Here is a 22,148-nt window from a genome sequence, read left to right as displayed (position 1 = left end):
GTGCGACATTGCTTTATTTCCACAATGTAATTTTTACAATCACTACCATTTGGAAAACTTCGGATTCTACCGTCATTACCATGCGGCATTCTGATTGGTTAATGGAATTATACGTCACAAACATCATGGCGGACCGTGTTTTTTACTGAAGCGATCGAGTGATCAAAAATATCCACTCCCGATAAAACTAAGTCAAATTTTACATATTTCCTATAAAAAAACGAAGTAACATATTTTGCTTTGCATCATGACTGAGTAAGAGGAATTATTGGACAGGTATAATCAGTGTATAACATCGCGAAGTAAGTTGTGTCACGTTGTAACGTTCGAAAATTTGTTCGTTCATTACTGTGAATATAACGTTTTAGAAATTGATGATACGAATAATAAATTACAACAATATTCCAATAATTGGTTGATTTTTTTAAGGAGAATGTATTTTCAGTAAATAAGATTGTGAAAATATTCCTGGCTGAAACGTTTCAAATGCGTTTTAGTTAACTTTTTACAATAGACATTAATATTGCAACAATAATTTATTTGTTTCTGTTTTTTAGTCTGCAGCATTCGTATTTCGAATATATTTCATTTTCAAATTAAAACTCTTCTAAATTGTGAAACATGTCTTAATTCCAAAAATATTTGCTGCGACCAAACTCATTAATATTCATTGCTAATTAATATTCATATAGCTCATTAATATTCATGACTGTCCGGCACTCATGTTGGGCTGGCGAGATCCCTGTACATGTATCTTGTCCCCTTATCTTGGTCTGTTTGTGCACCCTTTTACCTAGTCTCCTTATTTTTCTTGTCAATTTTCTGATATGCAAGTCTTTATTACAGAATGCTGCTGATGATGGCCAGTGTGAGAATCAATTGGTTGTACTATTGGGCTTCAGTCAGTTTGATTTTATCAAAGTACTTCGTCAACACAGACAAATGAGTAAGTCTTTTGCAAAAAATTTTCTGTTAACCATGTTGGCACAATAACTTGATGAAACTACCGTATGTACTCTAATTTAGGCGTCCCTCTAATTTAGGCGTCCCCCAAAGGTCAAACCTAACAAAAGAATTCTAATTTAGGCGTCACCCAAACCTGAAATTGTACACAATGTATCGAAGTTGTAAAGTGCACTAAGCTAAGAACATGTGTTAAATTTCCCGGTCAAATCCAGACAGCTTGACTTCCTGTTAGAAAGGCACTTTCTTTGTTTCAGACCTAGTACATCAAGTGTGAATTACCAATCCATGCAAACGAAAAACAACTTCACAATTTTGGTTGAGCGATGATCACATGGGCACAGTCGTATACCGGTACCGTATTTCGATCGATCTCCGATGTACATGTACTGCCATAGTTGGTATGATGCAAAGCGACTTATCTAAAAGTCTGATAGCTTCTAACTAAACGACGTCATGGCTAATTAAAACAAGAAAATTTAGTGAACGCAGTACACCAAAGGAGCTTATGGCGTCTGGAGGCAAAAGAAAAACGCACGAGACAAAACAATGCCATTTCAATAAACTACCAATCAAAGGAATTTACATTTATCATTTCTTGTTAATATTCATTCCCAGTTTTATGTTCGCATTATATTTCTTCCAAGTGTTACACAGCAATGATTTTTGTACCTACAAAGCATCAAAGGCATACCGCGTCCAGTGTTTTGATTAACTGTCGCGTGAGTGAGTATGTAATTTTATTGCGTCTGCAGCGGTCACTGGAGTGTCTAGGAAAGTGTCTGGGGATGTTGCTAAGTCCCTCGGTAAATACCTACCGGGTGCGGAAGTTAGGTGTATGTAAATATTATGCGCATGCTGTAAATTCTTTCTAAATGTAATGTTGTTGACATTAAATGTGGAAAACAGATAGTTCTCATTCTAAAAAAACGATTACAGACCACTATATATTTTTGCATTTTTTTACCTCTCAGTCTCACGAATTCATCGCGTGAGAAAGGACCGCCTTAATGTGTTAGTTTGTGCATCGTTTGACAGGAGGTCACATTAACATCCAATCAAAACGCGCCTTTCACGCACTTCTATTGCAACATATTGCGGAGTGTTTGAGCACAACTTTTGGTACAGTTGGCAAAACAAATCTCGGTTGTACGATTAAAAACAAGATTGTTTAAAATACATTTATCCCGGATTAATCGTAACTCTCGACTGAACGATGAGGCCAGTTACTTTCAAATAATTGAGTATGAATTATCTCTCGTCTCTCGTGCTAGGCATACAGTCCCGAAAGCTGGCCACCGGATACTCGTTTACCAAGTCTGACACTGATAACCGCTGCCGGGGTGGTTTCCTGACATCGTTTCTCGAGTCTGGCACGTACCTGTGATAAACACTTTTGTATTTACGCTATAAATATAGGACCAATATAGTTGATGAATCACTCTTTCTCGCATCGTGATGCACAACGCCACTCGACAATGAATTCTATTACAAATTATTTTGCCAAACGTCCTACAGAAGATAATCCAGACACTCCACCGCCTAATGTGGACGATGTTTGAACTCCGGGAATTTTTCTTAATTATTTTACCGTGATATCATGCACACTATTTTGTTTTAATTTTTCATAAAATTTTGATAATATACTTTTTTTTTACATCACTAACCTGACAGTTGTATTGAAAACTGTAATAATAAATTTTCATGTCAAGTACAAAAAAATGTGTTGATCACTGCTTGTTTATTTTGTATGTAAAGTTTACATTTACATGAATAAATCACCTGGTTCTTCATCAGTATATGTCTTGTTCCATTTTGTTGACAATCCTTCTAAAAACATTCCTGTTCCAATTAACACTCAACCAGAAGTTATATATTCTTGATGCCCCACATTCCACAAACCAAAAAGGTGCAAATAAAAAAAAATCATACTTGTTTGACCCTATGACCCTTGAATAGGCGCCACTTGCAACAAATTGTGCTAAATGTATTCTAATTTTGGCGCCATGAAGAATTGAAATGTTGCAAAAAGGACGCCTAAATTAGGGTATCTACGGTATTTATAATAAATTATATTTGTTTATTAGTTCACCAAAACTATTTGATGAGATTGTGCTGTTCTCAAAGAAGAAATTATGACTGTTGTGTATTTTTCCTTTTTAATTTACTGAAAAAATAGTGTACAAACAGCATTATTTTAATTACCAAAATTAATTAAAGGGGAACTAAATAGAGCCTATTTTGGTGTTTGTATTTATCAAGTTATGTATATTGATTATAAATTTGAAAAAAAAAATGAAAAAAAAAATGATTATCTTCAGAGTTATAATGATTTAAATATGAGAAACCATAAACCTGCGAAGGACTTCCGTTTGCGCCATCTTGCCATAAAAAAACGCCCTCATGAGGTATTAACAGGTAATGTAACAAAGCATGATGACGAAATAGTATCTGATTAAATATAAGCAACTTAGGGAGCCATAGCTGGCTGGACTGGTGAATTGACTTCTAGTCTATGTTGTTTCGACTTTTACGTTAATGTTATTTACAAGCATATCAACATACAAACATTATGGATGTGCGATTGATCGGGACAGGCATTTTGTTTTGTTTTTTGTCTGTCTAATAAATGCTGTTTCCAGTACTGCACTGTGCGGCGTGCAAATTATTCAAAGTATGGATGCTGGAGTATGCAATCTTGAGTTCGTAGGGTGGTGGTGGAAACATTTTCGTCCATGTATTCACGGGGCTGCACTCGCAAATCATGGGACAAGTGTCACAGGAACACCAAGCAGATTGTTCAGACTTCAGAGTAATTTGAAATAAAACTTTCATCTGAATTTACGGTGAAATAATGGGTAGGGTCTGTGAGGAAACAGTGGACGAAAGCATTTATCATTATCTTCGTTTTGGTATGTTTTCGATCGTACGCAAACTCTCGACGCAAAACAATTTTCCACCATGAGTTTTTTCAGCACGATTTGACCTGGAATAACTTCCTTTGACATAACAGGTCATGTCTTTCATTAACCAATCAAAATGTTGTGTCGTAATGATGAAATTTTCCGTTTATTGACGATGATTTTTTAGAGCAATGCGGAAGTGAATTAACGCAATGTTAAAATGCGATCTGTAGCACTGATTGCAATGATAAAACGATGATTTTTTAGCTCCGCTGTCGACTTTGTCGAGCGGAGCTTATCATATGAGTGATTGTCCGTCGTCGTCGTCCGTGTCAATGTTTTACTTTTTCGACTTCTTCTTGAAAACTACAAGCCTAAATGCTTTGATACTTGGTGTATATGTACCTTGGGTAGACCTCTCTTAGGTTTGTTCATTTCATGTTGATATCTTTAATTCTCTAATTTTGGTGAATATTTTTGTCATTTTTGGTAAAAACTGATATTTTCGACTTCTTGTTAAAAACCGCAAGTGCAATTGCTTTGATATTACATATATAGGTACTACATGTGGACCTCCTCTCAGATTTGTTCATTTTGTAATGATATCTTTAATTCTCTAATTTTGGTGAATATTTTTGTCATTTTTGGTAAAAACTGATATTTTCGACTTCTTGTTAAAAACCACAAGTGCAATTGCTTTGATATTACATATATAGGTACTACATGTGGACCTCTCTCAGATTTGTTCATTTTGTAATGATATCTTTAATTCTCTAATTTTGGTGAATATTTTTGTCATTTTTGGTAAAAACTGATATTTTCGACTTCTTGTAAAAAACCGCAAGTGCAAATGCTTTGATATTACATATATAGGTACTACATGTGGACCTCTCTCAGATTTGTTCATTTTGTAATGATATCTTTAATTCTCTATTTTTGGTGAATATTTTTGTCATTTTTTGGTGAAAAGTGATATTTTCGACTTCTTGTTAAAAACCGCAAGTCCAATTGCTTTGATACTACATATATAGGTACTACATGTGGACCTCTCTCAGATTTGTTTATTTCGTGATGATATCTTCAATTCTCTAATTTTGGTGAATATTTTTGTCATTTTTGGTAAAAAGTGATATTTTTGACTTCTTGTTAAAAACCGCAAGTCCGATTGCTTTGATATTACATATATAGGTACTACATGTGGACCTCTCTCAGATTTGTTCATTTTGTGATGATATCTTCAATTCTCTAATTTTGGTGAATATTTTTGTCATTTTTGGTAAAAAGTGATATTTTCGACTTCTTGTTGAAAACTGTAAGTCCGATTGCTTTGATATTACATATATAGGTACTACATGTGGACCTCTCTCAGATTTGTTCGTTTTGTGATGATGTCTTCAATTCTCTAATTAATTTATTTTGGTGAATATTTTTGTAATTTTTGGTAAAAAGTGATATTTTCGACCTCTTGTTAAAAACTGTAAGTCCGATTGCTTTGATACTATTCATATTGTTCATTTTCTAATGATGTCTTCAGTTCTTTAATTGAAATGTGCATTGCTAACAGCGGAGCTATCTCAGCCGATAGGCTGCTTGTTTCCCTAAAAACTGGCGATTCGCAATTTCCGAAATATAAACGACGGTTAATAGTAACCGTGGGTGAACTGAGTGTGGAGGAAGAATTTAAACACCTTTCTCGGTCGCCAACATGTCTCATCGTTCAAACCCTAGGCCTTTCATGATAGTCTCAAAGTAAACCATGCCCAATAACCAGGTACACACACGCCTTGACAATCACATATTTGGCTTTTCGAAGGCTACTACTCAAAAAAATATGGATTACTCCAGAATTGCAACATCGATGTTCATCCTGAGTAAATGACAGAATAGAAACGATGCAAATCACGTTGTGTATGTTCGCCATGCACTCTGAACTTAAAATTAATGCGAGTTTTCTCATAAAACTAAAAGCATGAACCAAACTAACATGCCAATCACGATTATTATGAAATGAAACACACCTTTTACACGCATATTTTAAAGAATATCGTCGACGCCCAGTAAAAACACTCTGGGCTTATAATCGTGAATGCCCTCAACTCGATAAATACCAAGTAAAAACATAGGGATGGGCTTCATACTCGGGAGGGGCTTACGATCGGGGAAGTACGGTACTTTAACGCAATTGGGCTTTCACTCTGAGAATACTGTGGTTCAAACGCATAAGGCTCTAACCCAAGTTTTAAAAAGCACATTGTGCATATAAAAGTTGAGTTTATACTAATAGTACACAATGCTAGGCAGCATGAACGACTATGTACAATGGCGTATACGAATGCGATCAGATACTAGAACGTCATAGCTTTGAAAAGTACCCGGATGTTAAATATGTTCGTTCGTTAATTATTCCCCTCCATGAATGGCCTCCATGGCAAGCACTTCAAATGCCTATCCAAGCTACAGTTATAATTAAAACAAAATTAAACCACTGCAATATTATTTCGAATACAGTTTAGAATATACACAACTATAAATTAAGGCCGCATTTAGGTTCGCTTTAATTTAATGTATAAGGGTATGTAACTTTGTATGTATGAAGAAGTAACAAGAAGCAAACTCTATGTGCATCTCTTGAATGTAATTCTAACCAATAGCATCAGAGAACAGAGTGAATGCTTGGAAATGTCCCATTGCATAAACAGAACAAAATTACCATCTTATTTATATGCGCAAAACACTCATACATGTATTACACACTTTGTAAATAAGCAAGAACACTACCAAATTCACATTAAAATTTCTAGAAATGTTGATTTGTGTTAACATATCGCAATTTGTGTGACTTCAATTCATATTGCTTGCCAGCTTACATGGTGATTTTGGTATTGTTTGCCAGCTTACATGTGATTCTTGTATTGCTTGCCAGCTTACATGGTGTTTATATGTGTTTCTATTCAGTTTTATACTGTACATTACTTGCGAGCTCACAGAGTGAAACTGAACGACAAAGAATTGAAGAAAAAATGAAACATGATTCTGAGTTATCATGGATTTTGAAAGCCTTGAATGAAACAGATTCTGAGGATATCATACAAAAAGAAACAGCCAGGAGAGCAGCGGCCAGACAGTCTAGAATTGATGCTAATTTAGAAACAATGGAAGTGGATATACCAAGTGAAATGGTCAGTAAAATAGTGTTGTTTTAATATCTTTGTATTTTGTCTAACCTTCATAGAGATTGGTCCACCACTTCGTGTATTTTTTCTAACCTTCGTAGAGATTTGTCCACCACTATGTGTATTTTTTCTAACCTTCTTAGAGATTGGTCCACCACTACAGTACTCATTCCGCCCAACCTCCCGCTTTTATCGCTTTTTTTCTGACCGCTTATCGCTTAATTTCCGACCGCTTGCTGCTTTCCGACCGGAAACCGACCGCTTTTTTTCCGCTCGCTCGCGTTCGCTTTTGTTCGCTCGCTCGCGCGCTCGCTTTTGTTTGCTCACTCACTCCTGCTATGGCTGGCTTCAGAAACATCGTCCGCTTGCCAGCCGACCGCTGGAGTAACAATGATCGTACATTGTATGTATAAACTTAAATTTTTATTCGTAATAAATTAGGTTTTAATGACGATTCAAAACACAACGCCTATTGCTTCTCTGTTTTTGGAACAAAGACGCCTTCAAATAACTTGACACATTGTAACGTTTGCTACGCAAGTCGAACTGTGACCTGTATTTACACATTTACGTCCTTGTGTGTGTAGTTCAAGCAGCTATATAACTGGTCAATCGCGATATGTATTGAGTACTAGTATTTGTGTGTTGTGTGTGTGTTTCTGTGTGTGATTTTGACTAAATTTATTCCGAACGGCGCTCAAAATAATTTGACACTTTGTTATTTTCGAACGCAACTCACACTATGACCCTTACTCAATTTGCATAAGTAATACGAATGCTGTAGTTCAGAAAATCTATTGGTTAACTTTTGCTCGTGTCTGGGTGCGCAAAACAAAACTGCACATATAATTAGCGCATAGCTGAATTTCTACAAATCAATTGGACTTAAACTACTAGTATAATGACTGTGACGATTAATCGCTTGTCTGAGTACATGCGGCGACGAATTATTGGATTGGCAGCAGCCGGACGAAAAATGAAAGAGATCTCGGAACAGTTAATTTGTTGAGGAAAACAAAACAAACGCAGCCAGTGATACATTTTGAAAACAAAAATACAAAATAAACGCAATCAGAGGCGCCGACCACGCGCGTTGGAAATAAATAAAACGTGTTGTGACAGTCTCACCAAACTCTTTTACTCGCGCAATATAATTATGTTATTTCCCAAAGCACTTATATTTAATACATTGACGAAAAACACCGCAAGAAAAATGTAAATCAATGCCGACATCACTACCGCAATGTTGATCACTGTAAAAGTGGATAAATTCGAACCGTCATCAAATTCAAAATTCAAGCGATCTCGTTGAATGTCAAAAATAAACTCGATGTTTAGAAAGACAAAAACAACACCATATTAGAGTGCAAAAAAAGTTAGCAGCAAAGAACGAGAAGTGCATGTGGGAAAGCGATGAGTGAACTCGAGGAAAATTATGCTGATGTGAGAACAAGCCATATACCCGCGGAGTACTCGCTAAAACATCAAGAAAATGTGCCATTTCAAAGGGCACCCTTACAAATAATGTCTGCGATTGTGTGAACATGATAACGTGCAAACAAGGAACAGAGCTCGTGGTCCACAAGGAAACTTAGCGATGACACAGTTAGATGTATACGGCTGTTGAAAACAGAGACTCCTTCGATCTCATATAAGCAGGTTTACGTGGATGTATCATTTTCAACTATTACCAACAACGCTATGATAACAAAGACATTGTGAAATTCTTTTGTTTTTATGTAGAAAAATACAGTAATTTTACCAAGTAAAATCATATTTATTAAAATTGTTGTTCATACACGAGTTGTCGAACACACTACATAGTTTGTAATTTCATCTAGCTCCTTTCATTCACGATTCAAGACAAATAAAAGGCACAAAATATAGATAATATAGCAAATTATTTTTTTCTGTAATATTCGTGTGTAATCAGTAATTATGAAAAAAAATTATGGGTACATATGAAATAGATTTCGTTATGAATTATTCTTAATATCAATTTCTAAATTATTTTGTCAAAATCAGTTTTTTTTTCCAGGTTTTTTCCCCCAAAACGAAAGAATTTCATAATGTCGGGAACGAGAAGTTTTTTTCTTATTATTATTTATTGGGAACGGAAAGTCTTTAGTCGCTAAAACTGTATGTCCACCTCTGTTGGGGTGAACATTTGTATTATACTGAATAAATCTTAGAACAGAAATGGTGGCACTCAATTATGGCAATCTTCCAGCTCATCGTTAGAAAGATTTTCGGAGGCAAATTTAGTCTTGAAGGATTGCAGGAAATTGACCCTTACAGATTCATATTTATGAATTAATCGGGATTCAGGTATCATAGTGTTTGTAACAGGAAAAAAAAAAACGCTTTCGCGTGGGATTTTTCATGCAAACATTGTGAATGGTTCCCCGACACTGATTCCTTTTTAACTTTCAATTTTTCTAAGACGCGGCAAACCCTGCTCATGACCGGAGACATCGTCGAGATGCAGGTGCGATTCCTCTTAGCAACACGTTCTATTTATTTCCAAAGCGTGTGGTCGGCGCTTTTGATTGCGTTTATTTTGTTCTTTTATTCACGTAATCTATCACTGGCAGCGTTTGTTTTGTTGCGTCTCACAACTTAATGTCCAAGCTGACTTTGTTTTGGCTGTAAGTGAACTACGTACAGCTCATGAAAGTATTTCGCCCAGAGTTCGCAAAAAACGGAATACCCTGCAAAATTTGAATCCTTTATTAGTCCCCGTTCGGACGAAGTCCGAAAACGGGGACTTATAATTCGGTCTCCGTGCGTCCGTCCGGAGTCATATCTCAGACTCCCTTGGACCGATTCCGTTCATTCTTTGCACGTGCCTAGTACTTTATGTGGGACATATGCACATGCAGTGGTTTAGCGATTCGATTCAAAATGGCCGACTGGCAGCCATCTTGTTTTTTGAAAATGTTGTATTTTGGACATGCTTTGTCAGTTTTCATTCAAACTTGGTACATAGATTATACATGTTAGGATACATGTCCATGATGATTTATTTCACAATTGGATCAAAGATGGCCGACTGGCAGCCATCTTGTTTTTTGAAAATGTCGTATTTTGGACATGCTTTGTCAGTTTTGATTCAAATTTAGTACATAGATCATACATGTTAGGATACATGTCCCCGACCATCCGTGAGTTCCTGAGTCTGTCCATCCGACCGTCCGTGTGTCCGTCTGTCCGTGCGTCAGTCTATCCAACGTCATATTTCAGAATCCCTTGGACCGATTCTGTTCATTCTTTGCATGTGTCTAGTACTTTATGTGGGACATATGCACATGCAGTGGTTTAGCGATTCGATTCAAAATGGCCGACTGGCAGCCATCTTGTTTTTTGAAAATGTTGTAATTTGGACATGCTTTGTCAGTTTTCATTCAAACTTGGTACATAGATTATAAATGTTAGGATACATGTCCATGATGATTTATTTCACAATTGGATCAAAGATGGTCGACTGGCAGCCATCTTGTTTTTTGAAAATGTTGTATTTTAGACATGCTTTGTCAGTTTTCATTCAAATTTAGTACATAGATCATACATATTAGGATACATGTCCCTGACCGTCCATGAGTTCCTGAGTCTGTCCGTCCGACTGTTCGTGTGTCTGTCTGTCTGTGCGTCAGTCTATCCAACGTCATATTTCAGAATCCTGTGGACCGATTCCGTTCATTCTTTGCATGTGCCTAGTACCTTATGTGGGACATATGCACATGCAGTGGTTTAGCGATTCGATTCAAAATGGCCGACTGGCAGCCATCTTGTTTTTTGAAAATGTTGTATTTTGGACATGCTTTGTCAGTTGTCATTCAAACTTGGTACATAGATTATACATGTTAGGATACATGTCCATGATGATTTATTTCGCAATTGGATCAAAGATGGTCGACTGGCAGGCATCTTGTTTTTGTTTTTTTATGCGGTATCTTGGACGTGCTCTGTCAGTTTTCATTCAAATTTGGCACATACATGTACTTTATACATGTTAGGATGCATGTCCATGACAATTTGTTTCAAAATCTGGTCAAGGATGGCCGATTGACAGCCATCTGACTTTTTGGCCTTACTACTATATTTCCACAATTTATGTACCATTTTCATTCGTATTTGGCACATACATCATACATATCAGTGTGTTTCATAATCAGATCAAAGATGGCTGAATAACGGCTGTTTTTATTTTAGCCCTATTACTATGACACGAAACACGTGTTTTGATGTAAATAAACAATCTGTTGTATACGCCACTTGGAACTCAAATTTCAAGGACACACTCGCGACAACCCCTCCGTTTTACTATGACGAGCACAAAGAGAACTTAACGGGGACTGTGTCATTTTCAATGACTTGTTTTATAACGAGACATTGGGCGCAAACATAAAAACCATAATTGTAATTCAACAGGTTTATGTAACGTGTTAGTCCGCTTGCCAGCCGCCTAGTTAAAAAACGCGATCTCCAGTGATGTCGGCTTCGACAACTTCGGACAAGTAAGATGGGCGCTGGCCAACATTACATTTGCAAGTATTGTATTTGTTTGACAAATTGTACACTACGGTCATTCTATAACAATCGATCAGTCGTTTTTTTCACAGTCTTACTATTCCTGCAGATATTCTTCAATTGTTATAGGTGCCACGGATTTTAACATAACTACAACTTGACCCGTGTTAAACCCAAACCATGCGTGCATGACAACCGTCACCCTACGCACGGTTACTCAACGAATACCGTACCAAAAATAGAATGGTTTTATTTCATATTAGTTGTGTCTGTGTCAGTGTCGTGATGTATTTGATTTAACATGTTTGGTTCGATCTTGTTTATGGTGGACATTATTACTACGTGTATGTATTATTACCAATTTTATATGGCCGTGTGATCCACCGTATTTTTTTCAACGGTCGTTCTATAAATTTCTGATTGTATTTATTCTTATTTTAACATCATAAAAACAAAAATGATACACTTGTACATGAAATAGTAGGTAATGAACTGTAAATGCGGGCGGTTGCGCTGTCAGGCGAGCGAGCGAGCGATTGCGCGAGCGGATACTTCCAGATTTGCGCGGTTGGAAAAAAAGCGGAAATTGCGCAGTCGAATTGAAGAAAGCGAGCGAAAAAAAAGCGAGCTAAATCCGGAAGCGGGCGGGAGGTTCGGCAAAATGAGTACTGTATGTGTATTTTGTCTAACCTTCATAGAGATTGGTCCACCACTATGTGTATTTTTTCTAACCTTTTTAGTCCCCGTTCGGACGTAGTCCGAAAACGGGGACTTATGTTTTGCCCTGTGTGCGTGCGTGCGTCCGTGATCACCTGTATCTCGAACATGCATGGACCGATTAAGTTCAGACTTCACTCATACATCACACATTATATGGGACATATGCACATGCATTTTTTTCATGATCCGATTAACGATAGCCGATTAGCGGCCATTTTAAGGCCAAAAATGCATCAAAATCGCACATTTTCACCATTCCGGACCCGGATCTCAGTTATGCATGGACGGATTTTGTTCAAATTTGGTACATACATTAAACATAATAGGACCTTGATGCACGTCTTTTTTTTTTTCGGATCAAGTTCGAAATGGCCGACTGGCGGCTATTTTCTTTTAAAGAATTCAGTTTTGGATACGTATCCGAGACATGTCTAGATTGATCAAGTTCAAACTTCACACACACAAGGTACATCATGTCACAATTATGTATGTGCATTTGTTTCATGATCTCATTAACGATAGCCAAATGGAGCGCTTTAAGGCCGAAAATGCATTGAAATCGCACATTTTCACCATTCTGGACCCGGATCTCAGTTATGCATGGACGGATTTTGTTCAAATTTGGTACATACATTAAACATAATAGGACCTTGATGCACATCTTTTTTTTTTCGGATCAAGTTCGAAATGGCCAACTGGCGGCCATTTTGTTAAAGAATTCAGTTCTGGATCCGTATCCAAGACATGTTTGGATTGATCAAGTTCAAACTTCACACACACATGGTACATCCTGTCACAAATAGATATGTGCATTTGTTTCATGATCTGCTTAACAATAGCTGAATGATGGCCATTTTAAGGCCGAAAATGCATCAAAATCACGTATTTTCACAAGTCCGGAACTGGATCTCAGTCATGCATGGATGGATTTTGTTCAGATTTAGTACAATGTGTTGTACATATGCAGGTGCATTTCGGTCATGATCTGCTTTGAATGTATATGTCACTCAAATATGAACGGAACGGGGACGTGTCATTGACGATGACTTGTTAGAGATTGGTCCACCACTACACATGTATGTGTATTTTTTCTAACCTTCATAGAGATTGGTCCACCACTATGTGTATTTTGTCTAACCTTCATAGAGATAGGTCCACCACTATGTGTATTTTGTCTAACCTTTTTAGAGATTGGTCCACCACTATGTGTATTTTGTCTAACCTTCATAGAGATTGGTCCACCACTATGTGTATTTTGTCTAACCTTCATAGAGATTGGTCCACCACTATGTGTATTTTGTCTAACCTTCATAGAGATAGGTCCACCACTATGTGTATTTTGTCTAACCTTTTTAGAGATTGGTCCACCACTATGTGTATTTTGTCTAACCTTCATAGAGATTGGTCCACCACTATGTGTATTTTGTCTAACCTTCATAGAGATTGGTCCACCACTATGTGTATTTTGTCTAACCTTCATAGAGATAGGTCCACCACTATGTGTATTTTGTCTAACCTTTTTAGAGATTGGTCCACCACTATGTGTATTTTGTCTAACCTTCATAGAGATTGGTCCACCACTATGTGTATTTTGTCTAACCTTTTTAGAGATTGGTCCACCACTATGTGTATTTTGTCTAACCTTCATAGAGATTGGTCCACCACTATGTGTATTTTGTCTAACCTTCATAGAGATTGGTCCACCGCTATGTGTATTATGTCTAACCTTCTTAGAGATTGGTCCACCACTATGTGTATTTTGTCTAACCTTCTTAGAGATTGGTCCACCACTATGTGTATTTTGTCTAACCTTCATAGAGATTGGTCCACCACTATGTGTATTTTGTCTAACCTTCTTAGAGATTGGTCCACCACTATGTGTATTATGTCTAACCTTCATAGAGATTGGTCCACCACTATGTGTATTTTGTCTAACCTTCATAGAGATTGGTCCACCACTATGTGTATTTTGTCTAACCTTCATAGAGATTGGTCCACCACTATGTGTATTATGTCTAACCTTTTTAGAGATTGGTCCACCACTATGTGTATTTTTTCTAACCTCCTTAGAGATTGGTCCACCACATCGTCCGCCTGCACGGTGTTGCTCCGTTCGGACATTCCTCCCTCTACAACACCGTGCGGTAATTCTATTCATAACTATTCTATTCTATTCATGGTTGCGCGATAGAAAGTTTACCGACCAATAGAAAGCTTTGTTACAATGACTGCCAGCTTTGCGTTTCCGATGTCTTTGGCTTCATTTCTGCCAATATATGTTGCAGTGACGTCATGAGCTTTGAGATATAACACCTCGTCTTCTATAATACTCAGCAGTGGCGACAACACTATTACCACGCTCGATGGTCGAGAGGCTGGTAAACCATAATAACATAAGGATTTACTATTTATAGTGCGACAAAAAACGAACACATCAGACTCGGCACTAAGTATAGTTTGAATAGCTTTGGTCTGAATATCTGTGAGTTGCATCATGTATGGATGTCTTCGCTGTATTGCCTCGACATCCAAGCCAAAAAAGATTCCACTGTGCACAGCGACATTCATTCTCAGGTCAGGCATTTTCACCGCCTGGCAGAAAACGGTATTTTGGGACAGTTGTTGACACCCCATGAACAGTGTAACAAGATTATCCCTACATATGCAACATATTTAAATTTGGTTGTTTAGGATTTCTTCAAATTTATGTTTGTGCTGTTTCCATGATTTTAGCTATTTTCACGGGCTCGCACAGAGCCCATAGAAATACATGGCAGAGTGGTGCGCGTCTCGTGACTTTGACCCGCCTTGAAGATTTTGAGAGCTTTCCAAGCGCGTTGTAGAAAGAAGCAATATGATTGGCTGTTGGTAAACTGATTCTAAACTGTGAGGGCATTGTCACATACACATAGTCCTAATGAAATACTTCAAGGTGATAGTGGAGTGCTTCGCCGGAACATTCACCTTGAAAATTTAAGATGGGTCCACCACTATGTTTATTCTTTCTAACCTTCTTAGAAATTGGTCCACCACTATGTGTATTTTGTCTAACCTTCATAGAGATTGGTCCACCACTATGTGTATTATGTCTAACCTTCTTAGAAATTGGTCCACCACTATGTGTATTATGTCTAACCTTCTTAGAAATTGGCCCACCACTATGTGTATTTTGTCTAACCTTCTTAGAAATAACCCACCACTATGTGTATTTTGTCTAACCTTCATAGAGATTGGTCCACCACTATGTGTATTTTGTCTAACCTTCTTAGAAATTGGTCCACCACTATGTGTATTATGTCTAACCTTCTTAGAAATTGGTCCACCACTATGTGTATTTTGTCTAACCTTCTTAGAGATTGGTCCACCACTATGTGTATTTTGTCTAACCTTCATAGAAATAACCCACCACTATGTGTATTTTGTCTAACCTTCTTAGAGATTGGTCCACCACTTCGTGTATTTTGTCTAACCTTCATAGAGATAGGCCCACCACTATGTGTATTTTGTCTAACCTTCATAGAGATTGGTCACCAATGTGTATTTTATTCTAACTTGTATTTGTATGTATGTGTATTTTTTTACAGGCAGTGCAGCCTAAACAAGTCTTAGATTTAGAAGACCTGGCATTTGCACAAGGTAGTCATTTCATGGCAAACAAGAGATGTCAGTTACCAGATGGATCATATAGAAAACAAAGAAAAGGATATGAAGAGGTCCATGTACCAGCTTTGAAGCCAAAACCATTTGATTCTAATGAGGTTAGTATGCTTATGCAGTCTACTTTGCTACTTTACTTTTGTGACAGTGAAACTGTCTGTCTGTCTGTCTGTCTGTCTGTCTGTCTGTCTGTCTGTCTGTCTGTCTGTCTGTCTGTCTGTCTGTCTGTATGTCTGTATGTTTACATTTTATGTATGTTATTATCAGTATGTGTCTGTGTTTAGATTTTAATTCTGTTTAAGAAAGTGTACATATCAGGTATTGGATTTTCATGTGTACCACATTATCTAATTTTGTATAGTAATTTGAACTTTGACACAGTATTTGTACCCATTTTAAAAATGATTGATTGCTGTTGTTATTGTTTTCCAGTCTTTGATCGCAATAGAGAGACTTCCCAAGTATGCACAGCCTGCTTTTGAAGGATTCAAGAGTTTAAATCGAATACAGAGTAGACTGTGTAAATCTGCATTGGAATCTGATGAGAATTTGTTACTATGTGCCCCTACAGTAAGTATTGCAGTCTGTCAAGTACCGCACCCTCTTGCACATTGTGTTTATTCCACAAGGTTCTGGTAAATCTAATATAGCATTTGTTATATATGTTGAATACCAGGCCCTATAGCACATAGATATTTTGTAGTGTTATTACCAATACAAAGTACTAGGCTCTATCTCACTTCATTTTTATTCATTCCATAGGGTGCTGGTAAAACTAATGTAGCGTTGTTAACTATACTGAGAGAGATTGGTAAAAATATCAACATGGATGGTACAATCAATGTAGATGCTTTTAAGATTATTTATGTAGCACCAATGAGATCACTTGTACAGGAAATGGTTGGTAACTTCAACAAGGTAAGAATCTTTTTCCTATTAGGTGAGAACACTGTCTTTATTCAGAGGGAACACTGTCTCTGTTTGAAGGGAACACTGTCTCTGTTTAAAGGGAACACTGACTTTATTCAGAGGAAACACTGTCTCTGTTTGAAGGGAACACTGTCTCTGTTTGAAGGGAACACTGTCTCTGTTTAAAGGGAACACTGTCTCTGTTTAAAGGGAACACTGTCTCCGTTTAAAGGGAACACTGTCTCTGTTTAAAGGGAACACTGTCTTTATTTGAAGGGAACACTGTCTCTGTTTAAAGGGAACACTGTCTTTATTCAGAGGGAACACTGTCTCTGTTTAAAGGGAACACTGTCTCTGTTTAAAGGGAACACTGTCTCTGTTTGAAGGGAACAGTTTCTCTGTTTGAAGGGAACAGTTTCTCTGTTTGAAGGGAACAGTTTCTCTGTTTGAAGGGAACAGTTTCTCTGTTTGAAGGGAACAGTTTCTCTGTTTGAAGGGAACACTGTCTCTGTTTAAAGGGAACACTTGTCTTTATTCGGAGGGAACACTGTCTTTATTCAGAGGGAACACTGTCTCTGTTTAAAGGGAACACTGTCTTTATTCAGAGGGAACACTGTCTCTGTTTAAAGGGAACACTATCTTTATTCAAAGGGAACACTGTCTCTGTTTGAAGGGAACACTGTCTCTGTTTGAAGGGAACACTGTCTCTGTTTGAAGGGAACATTGTCTCTGTTGAAAGGGAACACTGTCTTTATTCAGAGGGAACACTGTCTCTGTTTAAAGGGAACACTGTCTCTGTTTAAAGGGAACACTGTCTCTGTTTGAAGGAACACTGTCTCTGTTTGAAGGGAACACTGTCTCTGTTTAAAGGGAACACTGCCTCTATTCAATGAGGAATACTGTATTCTAACTCATTCTTGTTTCATTTTGTATTGGTATTTTTTCCACAGAGATTAAATAGTTATGGCATCACAGTGTCTGAATTGACAGGTGATCATCAACTCAGTAAAGATCAAATACAAGCTACACAAATTATTGTATGTACACCAGAGAAATGGGACATTGTGACAAGAAAAGGTGGAGAAAAGACGTACACACAGTTGGTTAGATTGGTTATCATTGTGAGTATCAGTTGAAGTGAAACATTGTATCTTTGTGTCTATTATGTGAAACTTTGTATTGCAGTAATTACCCACTTGCTAGTTAGTTTTAAGGACGTAACAAAATACCTGGATATAACAAGTGAGCTGGATTCATTTAAATGGTGGCACAGTGCTATTCAGTGAACTGCCAAAATGTAGAATTTAAATACTAAAAAAGTTCTAGAGCTCTGCCAATATGTACTGTATTTTGAATGATAATACTTGGATGAATGCAGTAAATATTGTAATGTGGTTGTATAATTAGTTTTATGAATACAGTAATTACTTTTGTTATTATGGTTGGTTGGTTTCTGAATATTGTTTTGTTGCTTATAACTTAGGATGAGATCCATCTGCTTCATGATGACAGAGGTCCGGTCTTGGAAGCACTTATTGCAAGGTTAGTGTACCCTCCTAAATGTATAGTGTAATTTTTCTAAAATACACAAATTCAGATTTCCCTGGTCTTACTCAATGGGAGAATTTGACTGTAATCATATTTTTGTTTCAGGACAATTCGTAACATTGAGACAACTCAAGAAGAAGTGCGATTGGTTGGCTTGAGTGCTACACTTCCAAATTATCAAGATGTAGCCACATTCCTAAGAGTGAAACCAGAAAAGGGTTTGTTTTTCTTTGACAATAGCTTTCGTCCTGTGCCACTGGAACAACAGTATATTGGTATTACAGAAAAGAAAGCCATTAAGAGATTTCAACTCCTCAATGAAATAGTGTATGAAAAGGTTATGGAGAATGCGGGTAAAAATCAGGTATGCATCTTTCATGTAGTTGCCCTAAACATGGTTGTCCTACTATAAACAGGTATGCACCATAGTTGTCCCATAATAAACAGGTATGCACCATAGTTGTCCCATAATAAACAGGTATGCACCATAGTTGTCCCATAATAAACAGGTATGCACCATAGTTGTCCCCATAATAAACAGGTATACACCATAGTTGTCCCCATAATAAACAGGTATGCACCATAGTTGTCCCATAATAAACAGGTATGCACCATAGTTGTCCCCATAATAAACAGGTATGCACCATAGTTGTCCCCATAATAAACAGGTATGCACCATAGTTGTCCCATAATAAACAGGTATGCACCATAGTTGTCCCATAATAAACAGGTATGCACCATAGTTGTCCCATAATAAACAGGTATGCACCATAGTTGTCCCCATAATAAACAGGTATGCACCATAGTTGTCCCCATAATAAACAGGTATGCACCATAGTTGTCCCATAATAAACAGGTATGCACCATAGTTGTCCCCATAATAAACAGGTATGCACCATAGTTGTCCCATAATAAACAGGTATGCACCATAGTTGTCCCATAATAAACAGGTATGCACCATAGTTGTCCCATAATAAACAGGTATGCACCATAGTTGTCCCCATAATAAACAGGTATGCACCATAGTTGTCCCCATAATAAACAGGTATACACCATAGTTGTCCCATAATAAACAGGTATGCACCATAGTTGTCCCATAATAAACAGGTATACACCATAGTTGTCCCATAATAAACAGGTATGCACCATAGTTGTCCCATAATAAACAGGTATGCACCATAGTTGTCCCATAATAAACAGGTATGCACCATAGTTGTCCCCATAATAAACAGGTATGCACCATAGTTGTCCCCATAATAAACAGGTATGCACCATAGTTGTCCCATAATAAACAGGTATGCACCATAGTTGTCCCATAATAAACAGGTATACACCATAGTTGTCCCCATAATAAACAGGTATGCACCATAGTTGTCCCATAATAAACAGGTATGCACCATAGTTGTCCCATAATAAACAGGTATGCACCATAGTTGTCCCCATAATAAACAGGTATGCACCATAGTTGTCCCCATAATAAACAGGTATGCACCATAGTTGTCCCATAATAAACAGGTATGCACCATAGTTGTCCCATAATAAACAGGTATGCACCATAGTTGTCCCATAATAAACAGGTATGCACCATAGTTGTCCCCATAATAAACAGGTATGCACCATAGTTGTCCCCATAATAAACAGGTATGCACCATAGTTGTCCCATAATAAACAGGTATGCACCATAGTTGTCCCATAATAAACAGGTATGCACCATAGTTGTCCCATAATAAACAGGTATACACCATAGTTGTCCCATAATAAACAGGTATACACCATAGTTGTCCCATAATAAACAGGTATGCACCATAGTTGTCCCCATAATAAACAGGTATGCACCATAGTTGTCCCATAATAAACAGGTATGCACCATAGTTGTCCCATAATAAACAGGTATACACCATAGTTGTCCCCATAATAAACAGGTATGCACCATAGTTGTCCCCATAATAAACAGGTATACACCATAGTTGTCCCATAATAAACAGGTATACACCATAGTTGTCCCATAATAAACAGGTATGCACCATAGTTGTCCCCATAATAAACAGGTATGCACCATAGTTGTCCCATAATAAACAGGTATGCACCATAGTTGTCCCCATAATAAACATGTATGCACCATAGTTGTCCCATAATAAACAGGTATGCACCATAGTTGTCCCATAATAAACAGGTATGCACCATAGTTGTCCCATAATAAACAGGTATACACCATAGTTGTCCCATAATAAACAGGTATACACCATAGTTGTCCCATAATAAACAGGTATGCACCATAGTTGTCCCCATAATAAACAGGTATGCACCATAGTTGTCCCCATAATAAACAGGTATGCACCATAGTTGTCCCCATAATAAACAGGTATACACCATAGTTGTCCCATAATAAACAGGTATGCACCATAGTTGTCCCATAATAAACAGGTATGCACCATAGTTGTCCCATAATAAACAGGTATGCACCATAGTTGTCCCATAATAAACAGGTATGCACCATAGTTGTCCCATAATAAACAGGTATGCACCATAGTTGTCCCATAATAAACAGGTATGCACCATAGTTGTCCCATAATAAACAGGTATGCACCATAGTTGTCCCATAATAAACAGGTATGCACCATAGTTGTCCCATAATAAACAGGTATGCACCATAGTTGTCCCATAATAAACAGGTATGCACCATAGTTGTCCCCATAATAAACAGGTATACACCATAGTTGTCCCATAATAAACAGGTATGCACCATAGTTGTCCCATAATAAACAGGTATGCACCATAGTTGTCCCATAATAAACAGGTATGCACCATAGTTGTCCCATAATAAACAGGTATGCACCATAGTTGTCCCATAATAAACAGGTATGCACCATAGTTGTCCCATAATAAACAGGTATGCACCATAGTTGTCCCCATAATAAACAGGTATGCACCATAGTTGTCCCATAATAAACAGGTATGCACCATAGTTGTCCCCATAATAAACAGGTATGCACCATAGTTGTCCCCATAATAAACAGGTATGCACCATAGTTGTCCCCATAATAAACAGGTATGCACCATAGTTGTCCCATAATAAACAGGTATACACCATAGTTGTCGCCATAATAAACAGGTATACACCATAGTTGTCCCCATAATAAACAGGTATGCACCATAGTTGTCCCATAATAAACAGGTATGCACCATAGTTGTCCCATAATAAACAGGTATGCACCATAGTTGTCCCATAATAAACAGGTATACACCATAGTTGTCCCATAATAAACAGGTATGCACCAAAATTACTTCAAAATAATTAATATTTAATAATTGTGATTACATTATAGGTTCTAGTCTTTGTTCATTCTCGAAAAGAAACAGGAAAGACTGCCCGTGCTGTACGTGATATGTGTTTAGAGCATGATACACTTGGTATGTTCTTACGAGAAGGATCCGCTTCGACTGAAGTATTGAGAACTGAGGCTGATCAAGTTAATGTAAGTCTTGTAACATCATTTAATTGATTGGTTTTATATAAAAATATGATCATCAAAATATGTAAAATTTCGAACATTCTTGAAAATGTAAAATTTTGAACATGTAACCTTGGTTTGTATAGACAAAAGATTTTGTATCTCTATATCTGATTTCAGCCTATAATAAAGAATTATTATGTATTCATAAGTTGTCATGAATTATGGAATGTTAGTATTTGTTTAAAATGATGTCACTGACAATTACAACCAGTGAGTAATTATTTTTGAGG

General features: G+C 37.2%; 1 protein-coding gene across 1 annotated transcript in view; it reads left to right on the top strand.

Moving 5' to 3' along the window:
* The window catches only part of LOC102806598 (U5 small nuclear ribonucleoprotein 200 kDa helicase-like), a 71,853-nt gene that overhangs the window by 13,008 nt on the left and 36,697 nt on the right, over positions 1-22,148 (top strand). Inside the window, exons 8-16 of the mRNA XM_085496079.1 lie at positions 847-946; positions 6,822-7,045; positions 15,874-16,047; positions 16,379-16,516; positions 16,709-16,864; positions 17,806-17,976; positions 18,339-18,397; positions 18,509-18,767; positions 21,730-21,879. Of these exons, the coding sequence (XP_085352205.1) occupies positions 847-946; positions 6,822-7,045; positions 15,874-16,047; positions 16,379-16,516; positions 16,709-16,864; positions 17,806-17,976; positions 18,339-18,397; positions 18,509-18,767; positions 21,730-21,879 (1,431 nt within the window). The remainder of the gene's footprint in view (positions 1-846; positions 947-6,821; positions 7,046-15,873; positions 16,048-16,378; positions 16,517-16,708; positions 16,865-17,805; positions 17,977-18,338; positions 18,398-18,508; positions 18,768-21,729; positions 21,880-22,148) is intronic.

This window comes from Saccoglossus kowalevskii, chromosome 22, assembly GCF_978046115.1.
Source record: "Saccoglossus kowalevskii chromosome 22, keSacKowa6.1, whole genome shotgun sequence".
Classification (NCBI taxonomy): Eukaryota; Metazoa; Hemichordata; class Enteropneusta; family Harrimaniidae; genus Saccoglossus; species Saccoglossus kowalevskii.
The sequence above is the reverse complement of the archived record's forward strand: the minus strand, read 5'-3'. Positions and strand labels throughout refer to the sequence as shown.